The 21,419-nt window shown below is 44.2% G+C and overlaps 1 protein-coding gene across 2 annotated transcripts; it reads right to left on the reverse strand.

The window, feature by feature from the left end:
• Positions 1-325: 325 nt before the first annotated feature.
• entpd6 (ectonucleoside triphosphate diphosphohydrolase 6) lies at positions 326-14,418 on the reverse strand. 2 transcript variants are annotated; one of them, XM_083897584.1, is made up of 14 exons: positions 14,296-14,418; positions 13,192-13,451; positions 12,126-12,202; positions 11,834-11,977; positions 9,840-9,915; positions 7,219-7,254; positions 5,557-5,645; positions 5,045-5,124; positions 4,417-4,481; positions 2,914-3,012; positions 2,671-2,811; positions 1,696-1,752; positions 1,502-1,614; positions 326-659 (listed from the first exon to the last, which is right to left on the reverse strand). In XM_083897584.1, exons 2-14 carry the CDS (start codon positions 13,412-13,414, stop codon positions 576-578), a joined length of 1,284 nt encoding a protein of 427 aa, XP_083753710.1. In that variant the 5' UTR covers positions 13,415-13,451; positions 14,296-14,418; the 3' UTR covers positions 326-575. The 2 variants fall into 2 exon arrangements, with proteins under 2 accessions (XP_083753710.1, XP_083753711.1); XM_083897585.1 differs by having other exon boundaries at positions 14,270-14,352.
• Positions 14,419-21,419: the final 7,001 nt, after the last annotated feature.

Raw genomic sequence — 21,419 nt, forward strand, 5'->3', positions numbered from 1 at the left:
GGTTATGTCAATAAAAAAAATTTGCGAGTTAAAAAAAAAAAATGCATCTTTTCTTTTACACCATTTCACCACCGGAGCAGACGTAAGGCTGGAAGACGCCCCCTGGTGGCTGCAGTATACTGGATCGGCATCAATAACGTGGAGTGTCAATCATGTTTTATTTAAAGTTCTCACTGAGATTTGGCACTAAATGAAACAATCAGAATCGCTGTCGACACAAACCCAACAATCAGATTCAAGACAGAGGTCAAAGGTCACAGTCTTAGTGTTAAATATTTGCATATAAGTCCCGCCCCCCCCAACAACAACAAGCCACCCCCTTTAATCAGGTAAAATGTAAACAATCACTTTTGTAACTTCATGGCTTTGACTTGTGACAGTCACGTGATCAGCGGCGCCCCCGTGTGGACAGAGAGTGAAAGTGATCTTTGATTATTACGTCAACATTTCAAAAAAGGCGTTTAATCCCAACGACGAGTGATGTCATCAATCGTCAGGTTTTCCGTGACGCCGCAGAAACGGGAAGCGCCGGCTCTGCAGGCTCCGCCCACCGATGGAGGCTCAGTGTGATGTCATCAGTTTGTCTTCAGAGACTCGATGTAGTGAAACGTGGCCCCGAGAGCCCAACTGGTCTCTACACTGTTAATGGTCCTGGCCAACTGTTACACACACACACACACACACACACACACACACACACACACACACACACACACACACACACACACACACACACACACACACACACACACACACACACACACACACACACACACACACACACACACACACACACACACACACACACACACACACACACACACACACACACACACACACACACACACACACACACACACACACACACACACACACACACACACACACACACACACACACACACACACACACACACACACACACACACACACACACACACACACACACACACACACACACACACACACACACACACACACACACACAAATAAATAAATAATTTTTTACAGATTCAGACTTTTTGAAAATTTGGGACCAGGTTCAGGTCCTGGTCTGTGTGTGTTTCAGGTCCTTGTGTGTGTGTGTGTGTTTCAGGTCCTGGTCTGTGTGGTCTAGGTCATGGTCTGTGTGTGTGTGTGTGTGTGGTCCAGGTCCTGGTCTGTGTGTGTGTGTGTGGTCCAGGTTCAGGTTCTGGTCTGTGTGTGTGTGTTTCAGGTCCTGGTCTGTGTGTGTGTGTGTGTGTGTGTTTCAGGTCCTGGTCTGTGTGTGTGTGTGTGTGTGTGTGTGTGTGTGTGTGTGTGTGTGTGTGTGTGTGTGTGTGTGTGTGTGTGTGTGTGTGTGTGTGTGTGTGTGTGTGTGTTTCAGGTCCTGGTCTGTGTGGTCTAGGTCATGGTCTGTGTGTGTGTGTGTGTGTGGTCCAGGTCCTGGTCTGTGTGTGTGTGTGGTCCAGGTCCAGGTCCTGGTCTGTGTGTGGTCCAGGTCCTGGTCTGGTGGTTCTTACCTTCAGTTGCTTGTCTGGAGGTAACCCCAGCTCCTGCAGCAGGACTGTGATGTAGACCAGGTCCAGACACAAGAACGGGTCCTGCTGTTGTGGACTGGACTCAGCGTTGCACACTGCAGAGACACAGGTCACATGAGTCTGGCTCATTTTACAGGTGCAGTTCTACATTCAGACACCAGGGGGCATCGTCTCACCTGATTTAGCTGCATCGATGTAATCCTTCACTTTGATGACTCCGCCTTCTTTCTCATCTGAACAGACACAGACAGGATGATGATGATGATGATGATGATGTCATCAGTTCATGTGATCACATGACCACAGTGAACTCACACACACACTCTCTCTAACTCACACACACACACTCTCTAACTCACACACACACACACACTCTCTTTCTCTCACACCCACACACTCTCTCTAACTCACTCACACACACTCTCTCTCGAACTCACACACACTCTCTCTAACTCACACACACACACACACACTCTCTAACTCACACACACACACTCTCTCTAACTCACACATACACTCTCTCTAACTCACACACACACACACACTCACTCTAACACACACACACACACACTCTCTCTCTCTCACTCACACACACACACACACACTCTCTCTCTAACTCACACATACACTCTCTCTAACTCACACACACACACACACACTCACTCTAACACACACACACACACACTCACTCTCTCTAACTCACACACACACACTCTCTCTAACTCACACCCACTCACTCTCTCTAACTCTCACACACACACCCAAACACTCACTCACACCCACACACCCTCTCTCTCTCTCACACACTCTCACTCACACACTCTCTCTAACTCTCACACACACACCCAAACACTCACTCACACCCACACACCCTCTCTCTCTCTCTCACACACTCTCACTCACACACACTCTCTCCCTCACACACACACAAACTCTTTCACTCTCTCACTCACTCTCTCCCCCCCACACACGCACACTTTCTCTCTCTCCCTCACTCACACACACTCTTTCACACACACACTCTCTCTCTCTCCCTCACACACACACACACAAACTCTCTCTCTCCCTCTCACACACACAAACACACACTCTCTCTCCCTCTCACTCACTCACTCACACACACCCCCCCCCCCCCGACCCCTGACCCTCACCGATCATGTGTAGGTCCACAGCGCGGTCGTAGTAGTAGGAGAAGGCGTAGAAGTCCACGTCTGCAGCCTCTAACACTCTGATCACCCTCTTGTAAACAAACGCACCCACTTTGACGAGGCACGCGCTGTAAACAGACTCCTCTGAAACACACACACACACACACAAGGTTCCTACTGTCACACACACGCACACACGTGACTCAAGCGTAGCCAATCAGAGCGCCGCGTGGGCGTGGACCTCACCCGTCTTCTGTCCTTTCACAGTGTAGACGACGTCGGCGTGTTTCCAACTGCCCGAGTACTCTGGAGCCAGGCAGGGGCTGACCAGCTCAGTGCTGCCCCCTACAGCACACACACAGGTCACAGTTAGAAGCTGCTCTCTGATTGGTCAAGAGAAGAATTATTTATTCATGTACGATTAAAAATGTCTTGCTGTAATTTTTTTTCACGTCGGTGTCACGTCAATAATCTTCCCCAATCTTCTACAGACGGAACTCATGTGAGGGACAAGAAACCCGGTGACACTTTATTTATTCTATATTTATTTACAGATCAGTGTTTTAAATATAAACAAGTTTTGTCTGTTTTTTTCATTTCATCAAAAAAAAAAAAAGAACAGTATTTGAATAATATAAAATATACAAAATGATCAACAAGTTATGGTACCTGCACCTGCAGTACAGTGATGGCCCACAGGGAGGCAGTAGCTCACAACAACGGACTGTATTTCATAGTTGTAAATAAATAGACTGTATTATTAACACTGTGCAGTGAAGATTAATTTAATAATTAAAAACATTAAAACATATGATATATAACATTGTTTAAGGTAATTTTTTCAACCGAATATGTTAAAAAAAAAGCTGAAAATCCTGAAAAGTATTATAACGATATTAACATTAATAAAACAATACAAACATGTCACATGACTACGATGTTTTTATTAGAAGCTTAATTTAAAAATAATCTGTTTTTAATGGCGCCACCTGCAGTACCGTGACGGCCCACAGGGAGGCAGTAGCTCACACTCTGGCAACGACCGTGTGTAATAAACGCAGTTCTGTCGCAGTGAAGATTAAGACGTAACTGTTCAAAGATTAAATCACACAAATTAAAATGAAATAAAACATTTATTTTAAATCAAAGAAAGTTTTTACGTCGTTTACGTTAGTGTGGATTAGAATTTATAATGTGTGATGTACAAATACACAAGAATAGTATTAATATATCCTGCTTTTATAAACACACTGGATTTAAATTAAATTCATTGTTAATTCGCAGAAATGTAATTTGATTCTATCATTAGTTTAATGTGAATAATGTATTTGACCTACATTTTCTGCACGTTTCATTATCACAAATATAACATTTATTTAAAAAGACATTTTCTCCGTTAGTAAATGACATTATGTACTTTATATAACGTCATAGATTTATAAATAAATAAAGGAGAAAAAACCTGTGGAAATAAATGAAGCCGTTTATTTTCTTTATTTCATTGTCGTTTATGTGTGTGTGTGTGTGTGTGTTGTAGCTGATGTTTCTTCCTCAAACAGCTGCCGCACAAGGAATTAATCTTACTGCTGCTGTTATTAAAAGATTAGATAATGGCTTATTTATCGGGGGGGGGGGGAGAGAGAGGAGGGGGAGGGGTTAAAACAGAGATGAAAGCAATTTTTTTTTAAAGGAAAAAATAAAGAAAATTAAATAAAAAACCAAGAATAACAGGGAGGGGTTTGTACGTACCTAGTGAACTGGTGAGGCCTCCTAAGACGGCGAATCGAGCCGACATTAGACCCAGACCCAGATAACTGCGCACACACACACACACACACACACGTTAATAAACATGAAAACTGATCAGAATCAATTAAACATTTAAATCTGAAGCAGAGATCCACTTCCTGTTCCTGTCAAATGTCATTTAGAACAATAATAATAATAATAATGACAATAATAATAATAATAATGATAATAATAATGATAATAATAATAATAACAATAATGATAATAATAATAACAATAATAAAAATCTCCATAAGTAGAATAACAATTATAAAAGAGCTTTAACAAAAGACTTGGTGTCAGTTTTAGTCTACGATAGTTTTAAGAACACGTTAAAGTCTTTATCTCAGAGTTAAACTGAGGTTTGTAAACCACTCACTCTCTCACTCCAAAGTCGCTCACTCTCCCACACCAAAGTCACTCACTCTCTCTCTCACACCAAAGTCACTCACTCTCCCACACCAAAGTCACTCACTCTCCCACACCAAAGTCACTCACTCTATCGTGATCGTGTGACATAGATATATCAAAGAGTTAAACTGTGTGGGGGTGTGTGTGTGTGTGTGTGTGTGTGTGTGTGTGTGTGTACCTGTGAGTGTAGACGGTGTGTGTTCTGTTGAACATCTGGAAGGACCTGATCAAGTCCATCGGTGAGGTCTGGATGCTTTCCTGCTCAAAGAAACACGAGTCAGCGTTTGTCAACACACACACTGACACTCACACACACACTCTGACATGCACACACTCCCACACACACACACTCTGACAAACACACACGCACACACTCTGACACACGCACACAAGCAAGCATGCACGCACATACTCTGACACACGCACACACACACTGACACACACACACGCACGCACACTCTGACACACACACGCACACACACACACAATGACAGGTCCAGAAGACGTGGTGCAGTGATGTGTGGTCACCACGTTTAAAGCCTGACCTACATAAGAACCGGACTCTCACATCTCTGAGGGTGTTTGTGTGGGATTATCGTTACATTCACAGATTAGAGTTTCTAAGACTCGTGTGTTTGACTCTGGAGAGAGAGAACCTGGGTTAGCCCCGCCCCCCTCTGCTCGCCTCACCTCGTCCTGAGGGCTGAAGGTGATCTGAGTGGAGCCGCCGCCCAAATCCAACATGCCCACAGTGGGCGAGCGAGCACTGTCAAGACCACCTGAGAGAGAGAGAGAGAGAGGGGGGGGGATTAATAAAAACAGAAAGAGAGAGAGATGCAGTATAATCCAATAACAGGTAATCACTATTTCTTGTATCCACATTAATCTGGATTTAACAAAACACACTCACACACACAAAGAGGCATAAAAGATATGAAATATTATTATTCTAATTGGTTTATTGTGTGTGTGTGTGTTCTTGTACTTGCAGCATACTGAGGACCAGTGAAGGTTTTTAACCAACAAAGTGAGGTCATTTTTACGGAGCGAGGACATTTTGGCCGGTCCTCACTTTGTTTTCATTGAAATCACTTCCTTAGGTTGCTAAAACATGCTATACTCAATTTGTCAAAAAAAAAAAAAAATTTGGGATTTGGAAGTATAGTATGAGGTCTTTGTCAAATTTTAGACCAAACATTTTGGTCAAATTTTAGACAAAAAAATTTTGGTCAAATTTTAGACAAAAAATTTTGGTCAAATTTTAGACAAAAAATTTTGGTCAAATTTTAGACAAAAAAATTTTGGTCAAATTTTAGACAAAAAAATTTTGGTCAAATTTTAGACAAAACATTTTGGGTCAAATTTTGGGCCAAACATTTTGGGTCAAATTTTGGGCCAAAAAAAAAAACGAAAAAGTTTCCCAGCCCTTTTTGCTCTGGGGCTCCACCTGCAGACCTTTTATAGTACTGCACCCAGTAGTTCTTAATAGATGTCATTCAGTCATGAAGCAGATATTTGTAATTGTGTTGCTTTATAAAGTGGAAATGCTGGTCCTCACTTTGTCAGCACTTTTACCCGGTCCTCAGTATGCAGCAAGTACAAGAATGTGTGTGTGTGCGCTCACACAGGTCATGATGTTACACAGTGAGGACACTTTGTTGCGTCACACCTTCACACACACACACACACACACACACACAAACACACACAGGTTAATCCGGTCAGGTTTGAGTCACATTAACAAACAACTCGTGCCGTAAAACCCACGTCAGTTTAAACCTGTGATAACGTACGATATCTACGTCTTCATCTCACTGCGAGACAGTATTTGTGTCGTCGTAGTGAGGCACAAATGAAGTTGTGCGACACCTGCAGACCGGTTCATCCGGTCAGACTCGGGTGTGGTTACACGATATATTTACAACGACTGTCTGTGCAACAAGAACAGGTTTGAGTCACTGAACAAAAGACTTCTGCATCAGTTTAGGTCTAAAATATCTTCAGAACACGTCTTTATTTCACTGTTCGTAAACCACTCACTCTCCCACACCAAAGCCCATAGAGAAAACCAGTGATTTTAGCTCACAGGGACACAGCAGCTGCTGGTCCTCTGCTGCCTCGTGTGGTCACTTTGTGTCACTGAGTTACGCTTTTAAAAGCCAAATTCATTAAAATCAGTCATTGTAACTTAGTGATGGAGGCAGCAGTGGATCAACAATTCCTGTGAACTGTGTGCTGTGATGTTAAAATCATTGGTTTACTCTATGGACTTTGGTGTGGGAGAGTGAGTGACTTTGGTGTGAGGAGAGTGAGTGACTTTGGTGTGAGGAGAGACGTCCTTTTGATTCTCACCTGTGAGGAAGTTGATGGTGATCCACGCAGAGATCCCTGAACACAGAAAAGACATGGAGACATGAGTCCACAGCACACAGCGTAACCATGACGACCTGTGGCCGTTAGCGCCAAGATGCTAACGTTCTGAAAAACAAGACTTTAAAGTCTGCGCCAAATAAAAACACAAAGTTTTCGCTTCTTCTGTTAAAGCAAGAAAAGAATGGGTTGTAGTTAGTTTGTCATTGGTGGGTAAACGGCTGCTAATGCTAACTTTAACGTCACAGCAACAGTAGCTACTGCTTTAATAACAGGGTTTTTATATGGTGACCGACACATTTAACATTTGACCTGATGGTGGCGCTACATAGTGTTAATAATGAAACCAAGTTTCTGTAATTTTTCAGCTTCTTAAATGTGAATATTTTCCAGTTTCTTTGCTCCATAAAAACAAAGAAATCATTTAAACCGAATCATTTCCAGGTTTGACCAACACCGATCACTAGCTGCCATGCTAAATCTCACCTATCGCTAGTTGCCGCGCTAAACCTCACCGATCGCTAGCTGTCGCGCTAAACCTCACTGATCTCTAGCTGCCGCGCTAAACCTCACCAATCGCTAGCTGCAGCGCTAAACCTCACAGATCGCTAGTTGCCGCGCTAAACCTCACAGATCGCTAGTTGCCGCGCTAAACCTCACAGATCGTTAGCCGCCACACTAAACCTCACAGATCGTTAGCTACCGCGCTAAACCGATCGTGTTTCAATGTGAAGGTAAAACATCAGTGATTATTGATTATCGATCACTCGCTGAAACAACAACACGTTCCTTCTCATTCGGGTCAAATCAAAGTCACACGAGTGTCCGTGGCAGAAGGTTAGCTCGGTGGCGGCGTGCATTAGTGCCTTTTAACCCGCGACCTCTGACCTCTGCGAGCACCAGCAGATGATTACAGGGTTTGATAGAAAGTGTATCATCGGGAGCTTTAGCATAAAACGCTAAGACGCACTTTTTTCAAACAAAAACAAACAAGGTCGGCGCTAAACACCGGCACTTAGCGCCCACTCAGAGAATCTGCATTTACAATAAGTCGCTTGGCGGCGTAATCTCAGCGGCGGATAAGCACCCCGGGGAACGAGAGCGAGCGCTAACGAGGCTGATGGAGCTAACGGTTAGCCTCCTGAAAGACGCACGAGTCCATTAGTGAGGAAAAGTGGAGCAGGATAAGAAGTTAATTCAGCCGTGGTTAAAAAGACATTTCTGGCTCAACCAGCGGGGGGAGGGGGCGGGGTTTAATCGGCCCGTGTCCCTCCCTCTTTAAGATTAAGTGGGACATTATCCCACATGGACATAATTGCTTGTATGAACTAGTTTAAAAAGGATTGGATTATGTTCAGTGGGAGGAGACACGTGTCCAAACACAGGAGGGGGAGGAGCCACGTGTGTACACACACACAGAGAGAGAGACACACACACAGAGACACACACACACACACACAGAGACACACACACACAGAGAGAGAGACACACACACGCAGAGACACACACGCAGAGAGAGACACACACGCACACACGGAGACACACACACACACAGAGAGAGAGACACAGACAGAGACACACACACGCAGAGACACACACGCAGACACGCACACACACACACACACACACACACGCCGACACACACGCAGAGAGAGAGCGACACACACACAGACACACGCAGACGGAGACACACACCGAAGTCACACACACACACGCAGACAGACACACACCGAAGACACCCACACGCAGACAGAGACACACACCGGAGACACGCAGACACACATAGAGACACACACACACACACGCAGAGAGAGACACACACACATAGACACACGCAGACAGAGACACACACAGAGACACACACACGCAGACACACATAGAGACACACACGCACACACACACACACAGACACACACCGAAGAGACACACACGCAGACAGAGACACACACGCAGACACACACACACAGAGAGACACGCACGCACACACACAGAGACACACAGAGAGAGAGAGAGAGACACACACGCACACACACAGAGACACACGCAGACAGAGACACACACCGAAGACACACACACGCAGACACACACACACACACACACAGAGATAGAGAGACACACACAGACACACTGAAGACGCACACACGCAGACAGAGACACACACAGAGAGAGAGACACGCACGCACACACACAGAGACACACAGATGCAGACGCACACACACACAGATTTTAATTCAAATATAAAGTCATAAAAACATCTTCTGTCTCATGTTTTCAGGTTCAGTCTCTGACGAACCAAGAAAGTCACCGGGGTCAAAGGTGACGTGACATGGTTTGGCCAGTTAATTATCTGCGTGTGTGTGTGGAGATGGACCAATCACAGAGCAGCTACAGCAGCAGCTCAGAGGCTAAATCACAGGAGGGACGCTGGTCGCCTCCCGTCTCATTTGACCGCTAATCCGCCATATTGGCTTTTATGGCGTTTGGGAAATCAGAGGTTTGAGTCGGTGAAACCTCATCACGCCTCATCACAGGTGACATCACAGGTGACATCACAGGTGACATCACAGGGCCGCTGTCACAACCATTAAAACAAAAACACCTACCTTCGTCAGTGCCGTCCATGATGGACACGGCGTCGTCTCTGGACACAAACGGAGACTGGTGAAAGATCGCCCTCACCTGGAGACGCAGAGGAACGTGGTTATGACTTCAAATAGAAAAACAACTGCCTATAAATAAAACTAATCTAGCTCACTGTCAAAGTGCATCAGGGCTAATGGATAATTTCCTGAATTTCAAAAATTCATTAAAATTATTTCTTAATAGGTTTGCAAATATTTTCAACAGATCCTTGTTCAGGGTGAGGCCGACTATTATGATGGTAAATTTCAAGTCATTCCGAGATACTTTTTGTTTTTGAGAAGAAAGTCAGATCACTGTCAAAGTGCATCAGGGCTAATGGATAATTTCATGATTTTCAAAAATTCATGAAAATTATTCCTTAAGACATTTGCAAATATTTTCAACAGATCCTTGTTCAGAGTGATGCTGACTATTATGATGGTAAATTTCAAGTCATTCCGAGATACTTTTTGTTTTCGAGAAGAAATTCAGCTCACTGTCAAAGTGCATCAGGGCAAATGGATCATTTCATGATTTTCAAAAAAATCATTAAAATTATTCCTTAAGAGATTTGCGAATATTTTCAACGCATCCATGTTCAGGGCGATGCAGACTATTATGATGGTAAATTTCAAGTCATTCCGAGATACTTTTTGTTTTTGAGAAGAAAGTCAGCTCACTGTCAAAGTGCATCAGGGTAAATGGATCATTTCCTGATTTTAAAAAAATTCATTAAAATTATTCCTTAAGAGATTTGCAAATATTTCCAACGGATCCTTGTTCAGGGCGATGCCGACTATTATGATGGTAAATTTCAAGTCGTTCCGAGATACTTTTCGTTTTCGAGAAGAAAGTCAGCTCACTGTCAAAGTGCATCAGAGAAAATGGATCATTTCCTGAATTTCAAAAATTCATGAAAACTATTCCTTAAGACATTTGCAAATATTTTCAACGGATCCTTGTTCAGAGTGATGCCGACTACTATGATGGTAAATTTCAAGTCATTCCGAGATACTTTTTGTTTTCGAGAAGAAACTCAGCTCACTGTCAAAGTGCATCAGGGCACATGGATCATTTCCTGATTTAAAAAAAATTCATTAAAATTATTCCTTAAGAGATTTTCGAATATTTCCAACGGATCCTTGTTCAGGGCAACTATGAGGATGTGTCCCTGCAGCTAAAATCACTGATCTTTTTTATGGACTTTGGTGTGGGAGAGTGAGTGGTTTACAAAGGTCTGTCGAACAGTGAAATAAAGACGTGTTCTGAAGATATTTTAGACTTAAACTGATCCAGAAGTCTTTTGTTCAGTGACTCAAACCTGTTCTTGTTGCACAGACAGTCACTGAATGTGCCACAGGTTGTATATATAAATATATCATGTAACCACACCCGAGTCTGACCTGATGAACCGCTCTGCAGGTGTCGCACAACTTAATTCTCTACGACGACACAAATACTTCAGAGTTCAACAACTCTCAATTTTCTCTGTGGACTTTGGTGTGGGAGAGTGAGTGGTTTATAAACTTTAGTTTAACACTGAGATAAAGACATGAACTACAAACCTGAACTATCCCTTTTTAATGAGATTTACAGCCTGGTTAATAACACATGTACACAAACTAAAAGGATTCTGGTTCACAGACAAACAGTTGTGACATTAACGTCGTGTTAGAGTTGTTTATTTTTGATATTTTTCTGATATAATCCGATTATTTGATTTATTTAGTTTTGAATAAAAACTAATCTGTGTTTGAATCAGAACCAGAGTCTGATGATCAGAGCAAAGCTTCACATTAAACCTCTAGTCCTGTTATTACTGATTAAAAGCTTTGGACGAGGAGGAGGAGCTAAAGGTGTCAGCTGATCGCTGAACAAACAATGTGACCTTTATCCTTTTATTTTATTTATTTATCTATTTCAAAACAGAAGTCCCAGATGTCCCACACAGTGTCTCCGTCCAGGTGCGTCTCACCTTGTCCAGCAGGTCCTTGGCCTTGTCTCCGGGAAGGAGGCGGAGCCCGGCCGTGGCCTTCAGGACCACAGGGGTCACGTTCCAAACAGAGGACGGGACGCTGGACTTGGCCACTTCCAACAGCTCCTCCATCCCTGAGGTGCACTGGTCATGTGACACGGGAGGGGGGCGGGGCATTGAGATGGACACCGAGGAGGAGGAGGAGGAAGAGGAGGCACAGTTAGTGAGGCTGAGAGAGACAAAGAGACAAAGAGACAGAGAGACAAAGAGACAAAGAGACAGAGAGACAAACCTTCTCTGGATCATCAGCGTATGCAGACAGTCCAGGTTCGATGGCTTTGAACGTCTCATGAGACAGTTTTGGAGTTTCTGTTGACACACACACACACACACACACACACACACACACACACACACACACACAACTCATCATTAAACTATCAGGAGCTAACATTAGCCCAGTTAGCTCAGCCACTAACAAAGGAGCCAAAACAGCACTCAGCCTGTGATTTAGCTTAGCAGCTAAATGCGATAATGAAGAGATTTGGCAGAGCGCCACCTCTGATTCGCTCTAATGAGGCCCCGCCCCCACCCTGTCTGCTCCTCCCACTGCTGATAATTAATATCTGGGTGAACAGGGAGAATTTAAATATACGGAACTGACTCCTTAATCTGAGAGTCCCATCTTCAACCGTCTCCTACCGTCTTCAACTGTCTCCTACCATCTTTCGTCTTCAACCGTCTCCTATCGTCTTCAACCGTCTCCTACCGTCTTCAACCGTCTCCTACCGTCTTCAACCGTCTCCTACCGTCTTCAACCGTCTCCTACCATCTACTACCGTCTTCAACCGTCTCCTACCGTCTTCAACCGTCTCCTACCATATTCAACCGTCTCCTACCATTTTCAACCGTCTTCAACCGTCTCCTACCGTCTTCAACCGTCTCCTACCGTCTTCAACCGTCTCCTACCATCTACTACCGTCTTCAACCGTCTCCTACCGTCTTCAACCGTCTTCAACCGTCTCCTACCATATTCAACCGTCTCCTACCATTTTCAACCGTCTCCTACCGTCTTCAACCGTCTCCTACCGTCTTCAACCGTGTCCTACCGTCTTCAACCGTGTCCTACCGTCTTCAACCGTCTCCTACCGTCTCCTACCATTTTCAACCTTCTCCTACCTTCTCCTACCTTCTCCTACCATCTCCTTCCATCTCCTATCGTCTTCAACCGTCTCCTACCGTCTTCAACCGTCTTCAACCGTCTCCTACCATCTATCGTCTTCAACAGTCTCCTACCTCCCCCCCTACCGTCCCCTACTGTCTCCTACTGTCTCAACTGTCCCCCATGTCCTCTGTACCTCCGTCATCGACCTGGAACTTGAAGACGTGGATTCTTGTCCCGGTGCTCCCGGCGTCAAACATGACGCCATACTGGAAGCCCCGCCCAGCATCAGAGACGTGAGGACGCAGACTGGGCATGAAGGGCAGCTTTGACAGGGCGTCGTGACGATTGACGTACATGAGGTAGACGAGGACACAACACACGACGAGGAAGACCACGGCCAACTTTGGTTTCTTCATCACCACTCATTATGTGTGGAGCCACAAGAGAAGAAGTCTGAGGACACAGGAGACAAGGGTCTGAGGACACAGGAGTCTGAGGACACAGGAGTCTGAGGACACAGGAGTCTGAGGACACAGGAGCCTGAGGACACAGGAGTCAAAAGTCTGAGGACACACGAGACAAGAGTCTGAGGACACAGGAGACAAGGGTCTGATGACACAAGAGTCTGAGGACACAGGAGACAAGGGTCTGATGACACAAGAGTCTGAGGACACAGGAGACAAGAGTCTTAGGACACAGGAGACAAGGGTCTGAGGACACAGGAGACAAGGGTCTGAGGACACAGGAGACAAGGGTCTGAGGACACAAGAGTCTGAGGACACACAAGTCTGTGGACACAGGAGACAAGAGTCTGAGGACACAGGAGACAAGAGTCTGAGGACACAGGAGACAAGAGTGAGGACACATGAGACAAGAGTCTGAGGACAAAGGAGACAACAGTCTGAGGACAAAGGAGACAAGAGTCTGAGGACACAGGAGACAAGAGTCTGAGGACAAAGGAGACAAGAGTCTGAGGACACAGGAGACAAGAGTCTGAGGACACAGGAGACAAGAGTCTGAGGACACAGGACACTATCCTCGTTGTTACATTGATGAATATTTAAATGAGGTGTGGAGTCATGTTACACACGTTACACACGCACGAGGACAATTTAAAAGACAACTTAAACTCGTGTCAAATGCCACTGAAGACATAACCGGAAACTAACTTTAAAAGACCTGTTAGGAGTTAGCATAACAGTTAGCATAACAAGCGAGAAACACCGGAGAACCCTGAGGTTAGCCTGTTAGCATGAAGACGCTAAACTCACCTGTGTGTGTGTGTGTGTTGACGTACCGTGTAAACGTCTCCGTTAACTGTCGTTCATTTAAAACTCGATTCACTTGAATAATAACCGCGTCCTGACGACAGCGTCACTGTAAACACGCGCCGCACGTTGACGCTCGGTTTATACTCGCCGCAGAGTGCCGGGCGCGCTCCCGAAATGACGTCATATCCTGTGTCGCGCCGGGCGCGTGAGCTCCAAAAGGCGGCGCGGTGGCGCGCACCTCTGAATGTTTCTCAGGTTCCGGCATAGGTTCCGGCATGGGTTCCGGTCGACGTGGCCGGAGTTTCATCAACATCTGCGCATGTGCAGAACCACAGTTCCTGCTCTCGTTTCCACGCCCACAAACGCCTGTGACTGGTGACGTCAGTGATTCATGAAGGAGTGACCGTGTGCGCGAGATGACAAACTGTTGCGTTAATAGTCAAATAATAATTAAATATTATGTAAATACATAAATAAATATGTTATTGTAAATAATAGTAGTTCAGTGTTTCGGTGTAGGAGTGTGACCTCCTCCTCCACCTCATCATCACTCTGCTCCTCCTCCTCCTCCTCTTCATCACTCTCCTCCTCCTCCTCCTCTTCATCACTCTGCTCCTCCTCCTCTTCATCACTCTCCTCCTCCTCCTCTTCATCAATCTGCTCCTCCTCCTCCTCCTCCTCTTCATCACTCTGCTCCTCCTCCTCCTCCTCTACATCACTCTGCTCCTCCTCCTCCTCCTCCTCCTCCTCCTCTTCTTCATCATTCTCCTCCTCCTCCTCTTCATCAATCTGCTCCTCCTCCTCTTCATCACTCTGCTCCTCCTCCTCCTCCTCTTCATCACTCTGCTCCTCCTCCTCTTCATCACTCTCCTCCTCCTCCTCTTCATCAATCTGCTCCTCCTCTTCATCACTCTGCTCCTCCTCCTCCTCCTCTACATCAATCTGCTCCTCCTCCTCCAACTCCTCCTCCTCCTCCTCCTCCTCCTCCTCCTCCTCCTCCTCTTCATCACTCTGCTCCTCCTCCTCCTCCTCCTCTTCATCACTCTGCTCCTCCTCCTCTTCATCACTCTGCTCCATATATGTCCTTTAATCTTTAAGCCTCTAATAGCTTTTTATCAGTTAATGGTTCAGTTAATCTTTGTGCTGCTCTTTATTTTCATCAGAACAAAAGCAGAGTCAATCCTAATCTACACACACACACACACACACACACGCACGCACGCACGCACACACACAGTCAATTACATTCTGTCACCACAACTTTACGTGTGACACAAGTTTCATTAAATCATACATTTTGTCTCTTTACAGTTGTTTTTGTCTCTTTACAGTTGTTTTTTGTCTCTTTACAGTTGTTTTTGTCTCTTTACAGTTGTTTTTTGTCTCTTTACAGTTGTCTTTTGTCTCTTTACAGTTGTTTTTTGTCTCTTTACAGTTGTTTTTGTCTCTTTACAGTTGTCTTTTGTCTCTTTACAGTTGTTTTTGTCTCTTTACAGTTTAATTTTGTCTCTTTACAGTTGTTTTTTGTCCCTTTACAGTTGTCTTATGTCTCTCCACACTTGTCTTCTGTCTCCAGGTCTGTCCTCTCCTGTCCTCTCCTGTCCTCTCCTGTCCTGTCCTGTCCTGTCCTGTCCTGTCCTGTAGGGGGCGGAGCTCCTGCTGTATCTGGGTCATGTGATCCATCAGGATTTGTGAGGATATAATTCAACATGTTAGGATCATAATTGATAGAAGATTCCACTTTCATCTTCAGCCTGGATTAGACATCTGGACTGAGCTGCCTTATTAGACTGTGTCTTATTTATGTCTCATCATCTGTGCAATAATCTGCTGCACACACACACACACACACACACACACACACACACACACACACACACACACACACACACACACACACACACACACACACAGCTGGAGGAGCAGGACATCACTGATGTTGTGAGTTTGTTTTCAAAGATCAACAGAGATTCATCTTAACGTGAAAGTTGAGGTTTGATGAAGTGTCAGCGCCCCCTGCTGCTGAGAATTTCACTTAACAAAAGACTCGCCGGTTGAGGTCTACTACATCTATGACACATGATCACGTCTTTATCTTCAGTGTTAGACAGACTTTAACAACAGGAAACTGAAGTTTGTAAACCACTCACTCTCCCACACCAAAGGCCATAGAGAAAACCAGTGATTTTAGCTCACAGGGACACAGGAGCTGCTGGTCCTCTGCTGCCTCGTGTGGTCACTTTGTGTCACTGAGTTAAGTCTAAAGTAAATATTCAAAAAGCCGAATTCACTAAAATCAGTCATTGTAAGTTAGTGATGGAGGCAGCAGTGACACAGAGTGACCACACGAGGCAGCAGTGGATCAACAACTCCTGTGAACTCCTGTGTGCTGTGATGTTAAAATCACTGGTTTACTCTATGGGCTTTGGTGTGGGAGAGTGAGTGGTTTACAAACTTCAGTTTCCTGTTGTTAAAGTCTGAAATAAAGACGTGAACATGTTCTTAAGATGTCGTAGACTTAAACTGACGTAGATTTTATTCACAGTCTTTTATTAAGTGGATAAAATCCTGTTTTCATGCGTCTTCTCTTTCATAAAATGAGTCCAATCCAACAAACACATCATATTAAGTCCAAACAAATAAAGGGAATTAAATTACGATTTTAAACCTTGAGTAAATTGTTTTTTTTTTCGTGCTGTTGCTGCTGAGTAATTGGGATCATGATGACATTTTATAAAACCATCAGCCTCTAAAAACCAATAACGGAGAGTGAAGGCGGCGTCCAATCCGCCGCTGGTCTATTTCTGGAGGGAATAAAGGAAAAGAAATGATGATTAATGTTATTGGATTATTTACATGTCCCTCAACATGATTGAGCTGCAGCAGTGAAATTAAAATGTGTGTTGAGTGGGATTTTCCAGGAAAGTCCTGTAAAAACCACCTCGGTAATAAGGAATGACTAATTCTCCCAAAGTCGATTAAACACAGCAGACGAATAAGATCGGGATTAGACCAGCGCGGCTACGCTAACAGCCAGATTAAGGGTTTGGGTCTATTATTTTCATTATTGTTCTGTCAAGGATTAACTCTGATGGTGAGTCCACACAACCAGCCACTAACCACGCTAACCTGCTATAAGTTAACCAGCCATGAAACCATGCTAACCCGCTATAAGTTAACCAGCCACTTACCACGCTAACCCGCTCTAGGTTAACCAGCTACTAACCACGCTAACCTGCTATAAGTTAACCAGCCATGAAACCACGCTAACACGCTATAAGTTAACCAGCCACTAACCACGCTAACCCGCTCTAGGTTAACCAGCCACTACCCACCATGCTAACCCGCTATAAGTTAACCAGCCACTAACCACGCTAACCCGCTATAAGTTAACCAGCCACTAACCACGCTAACCCGCTCTAGGTTAACCAGCCACTACCCACCATGCTAACCCGCTATAAGTTAACCAGCCACTAACCACGCTAACCCGCTATAAGTTAACCAGCCACAAACCACGCTAACCTGCTCTAAGTTAACCAGCCACTAACCACGCTAACCTGCTATAAGTTAACCAGCCACTAAGCATGCTAACCCGCTCTAAGTTAACCAGCCACTAACCACGCTAACCCGCTATAAGTTAACCAGCCACTAACCATGCTAACCCGCTCTAAGTTAACCAGCCACTAACCATGCTAACCCGCTATAAGTTAACCAGCCACTAACCACGCTAATCCACTCGAAGTTAACCAGCCACTAACCACGCTAACCTGCTATAAGTTAACCATCCACTAACCATGCTAACCCGCTATAAGTTAACCAGCCACTAACCACGCTAACCTGCTATAAGTTAACCAGCCACTAACCACGCTAACCTGCTATAAGTTAACCAGCCACTAACCACGCTAACCTGCTATAAGTTAACCAGCCACTAACCACGCTAATCCACTCGAAGTTAACCAGCCACTAACCACGCTAACCTGCTATAAGTTAACCATCCACTAACCATGCTAACCCGCTATAAGTTAACCAGCCACTAACCACGCTAACCTGCTATAAGTTAACCAGCCACTAACCACGCTAACCTGCTATAAGTTAACCAGCCACTAACCACGCTAACCTGCTATAATTTAACCAGATCACAACATCTAACAGTCACTGCCTCCTCTCAGTCTTTATGCTAAGCTAAGCTAAGATAAAAACACTCATCCCCTACTTTATGCTAAGCTAAAAAACTTCCCTAGCCACAGTGGCTAGCCCTAGTTTATCTCTCATTATAGGGACGTCCTCCCTGTCCTCTTTTTCCTCTCTGTCCTCTCTGTCCTCCATGTCCTCTCTGTCCTCTTTGTCCTCTCTGTCCTCTTTGTCCTCTTGTCTTCTCTGTCCTCTTTGTCCTCTTTGTCTTCTCTGTCCTCTCTGTCCTCTTGTCTTCTCTGTCCTCTTTGTCCTGTTTGTCTTCTCTGTCCTCCCTGTCCTCTTGTCCTCTTTGTCCTCTCTGTCCTCTTGTCTTCTCTGTCCTCTTTGTCCTCTTTGTCTTCTCTGTCCTCTCTGTCCTCTCTGTCCTCTTGTCTTCTCTGTCCTCTTTGTCCTGTTTGTCTTCTCTGTCCTCCCTGTCCTCTTGTCCTCTTTGTCCTCTTTGTCCTCTCTGTCCTCTTTGTCCTCCTGTGAGTTCCCTTTTCCGTCAGATTAGCCTCAAAAGTCCAAACACATCAAATAAATGATCCCATTAAAGTTATTAAAGTTATTATATTTATTATATTTGCTTCACTCAGATTTATATAATGAAACTAAGTGGTTTTAGTGGCTCCTCCCCCTCAGGTTTTAGTGGCTCCGCCCCCTCAGCCCTGGTTCACACACTGATACTAAATGAAAATTGGATTGTTATGATGCATCAGCAGGAAATGAGATAGAGACACTGTCCTCCCTGAGGACAAAAGACATGAAAATCACCCAGAACCTGAACCTGGACTCCCTCACCTGGACTCATCTGGACTCATCTGGACTCATCTGGACTCACATGGACTCATCTGGACTCATCTGGGTCGAGGATCAAGTCTTAAACGGTTGAAAAAACAAAGACCAGAATCAGCTCCACGTTGATAAAATGATATATAACATGAAAAACTGATTTTCCTCACATCCACCACTTGGAGGCGCTCATGAGTCAAACTCTGACAGTGGTTAAAGTTTCCACCTGTTGTCTGTGCTAAGCTAACGTGACTGTTTCTACCTGATTTTTATCTTTGTGCTAAGCTAGGCTAACATATTGCATCTGTGCTCACATAGGTGACCAGTTTCTACCAGTTCTCTGTCTTTGCGTAGATTAATGGTTTAGCTTATGCTAAGGCTAAGCTAAAGGCTAAATGCTTGTCGCCCGCTTCCACTCCTTGCGCTAAAAGCACCTGCTAGTCTTAGTTCCAAAAGAGACAAAGAGATTGCACACTCTTGTCTTTGTGCTAAGCTAGGCTAATGGTTTCTAACTTCTTCCTGTCTTGGTGCTTAGCTAGGCTAATGGTTTCTAACTTCTCCCTGTCTTTGTGCTAAGCTAGGCTACTGATTTCTAACTTCTCCTTGTCTTTGTGCTAAGCTAGGCTAATGATTTCTAACTTCTCCCTGACTATCTGCTAAGCTAGGCTAATGGTTTCTGACTTCTTCCTGTCTTTGTGCTAAGCTAGGCTAATGGTTTCTAAATTCTTCCTGTCTTTGTGCTAAGCTAGGCTACTGACTTCTAACTTCTCCTTGTCTTTGTGCTTAGCGAGGCTAACCACTGGAAATGTTGAGTTTGCGTTGATGCTACTAACGTTGCGTGACTTTAGCTTCAGTCCAGATGTTTGTTCACACACACACACACGTGCACGCACACACACACACACACACACACAGTTGTTTCATTAAGTTGAAGAATTTAAATGATCAAAAATGAGTTTCACTGAAATGAACAAATGAATGTGTGTGTGTGTGTGTGTGTGTGTGTGTGTGTGTGTGTGTGTGTGTGTGTGTGTGTGTGTGTGTGTGTGTGTGTGTGTGTGTTGTTAGATTACACATGGTTACATGACATATTTACAGACGACATATTGTCAGATTATTGTCATATTTCAGCTCCGTGAGCTCTAAAGTCAGAGCAGTGAAAAACTTAAAGCTTCAATCTGCTGCACAAAGCTGATTCACACAAACTTAATCAAATCAAAGCTGAACGTCCACACACAGAGGTCAAAGGTCAGGAGAGACAGCAGAGGACACACGAGGGACGAGACAAAAAGAGACAAAACAACGTTTTAAATAAGAGGACAAAAGACAAGAATTACGTAAGTATCAAATATGAGCGATAAAGAGAAGGAAATAGAGACCAAATGTAAAAATGAACACAGAAAAAGACAATTTTAAGACAAAAAAGAGACAAACATCAAAAGAAGAAAAAAAGAACATATATATATATATATATATAACATATAATACAATATAATTAAAAGACAAAATACTGTCCAACAAAGACACAAATGAGTCAAAGGTTAAGTTGAAACTTAATTTCCTGATCAGTTTATTGTTTTTCTTTTTTCCATAATCACATGATTACACTCAAATCACTTAATGCACATGATTGAGGCCACACACACACACACACACACACACACACACACACGCTCCTTCAGCCAAATGACTGTTGATATTTGCTTTTAATTTAAGCAAAAATCCACGACAAGACTCATTAACATGCGGCGAGATTAACGGGGTTATCCGCCTCTTAATGCCTTTCATGCACATAATCCCTGCTAACTTGGATTGGAGGCTACAATGAGATCAGCAGCAGAATACGATGATGATGATGATGATGATGACAATGATGAAGGAGGACGGACGTTTTCTCGTTCTGTCGCAATTTGCTTAATTTGACTGTGAGTGAACGCGTGACGGTCCCTGAACGCACCGCTGACACACACACACACACACATACACACACATACACTCTCTCTTTGAGGGCAAATGTCACAGACAATGAATCGCAGTTAGGCTCCGCCCACTTAGAACAAACAAAAATCATCGCACAAGTTTTTAAGTTTGCAAACGTGTCGTGATCAAGGCAAAACTGTTATAAATTGGTTGATATTCGCATTAGCATCAGCCTGTTAGCTTGTTCTATTTGCAGCAACTCCAC

Source organism: Microchirus variegatus, assembly GCF_963457635.1.
Source record: "Microchirus variegatus genome assembly, chromosome: 11".
Taxonomy (NCBI): domain Eukaryota; kingdom Metazoa; phylum Chordata; class Actinopteri; order Pleuronectiformes; family Soleidae; genus Microchirus; species Microchirus variegatus.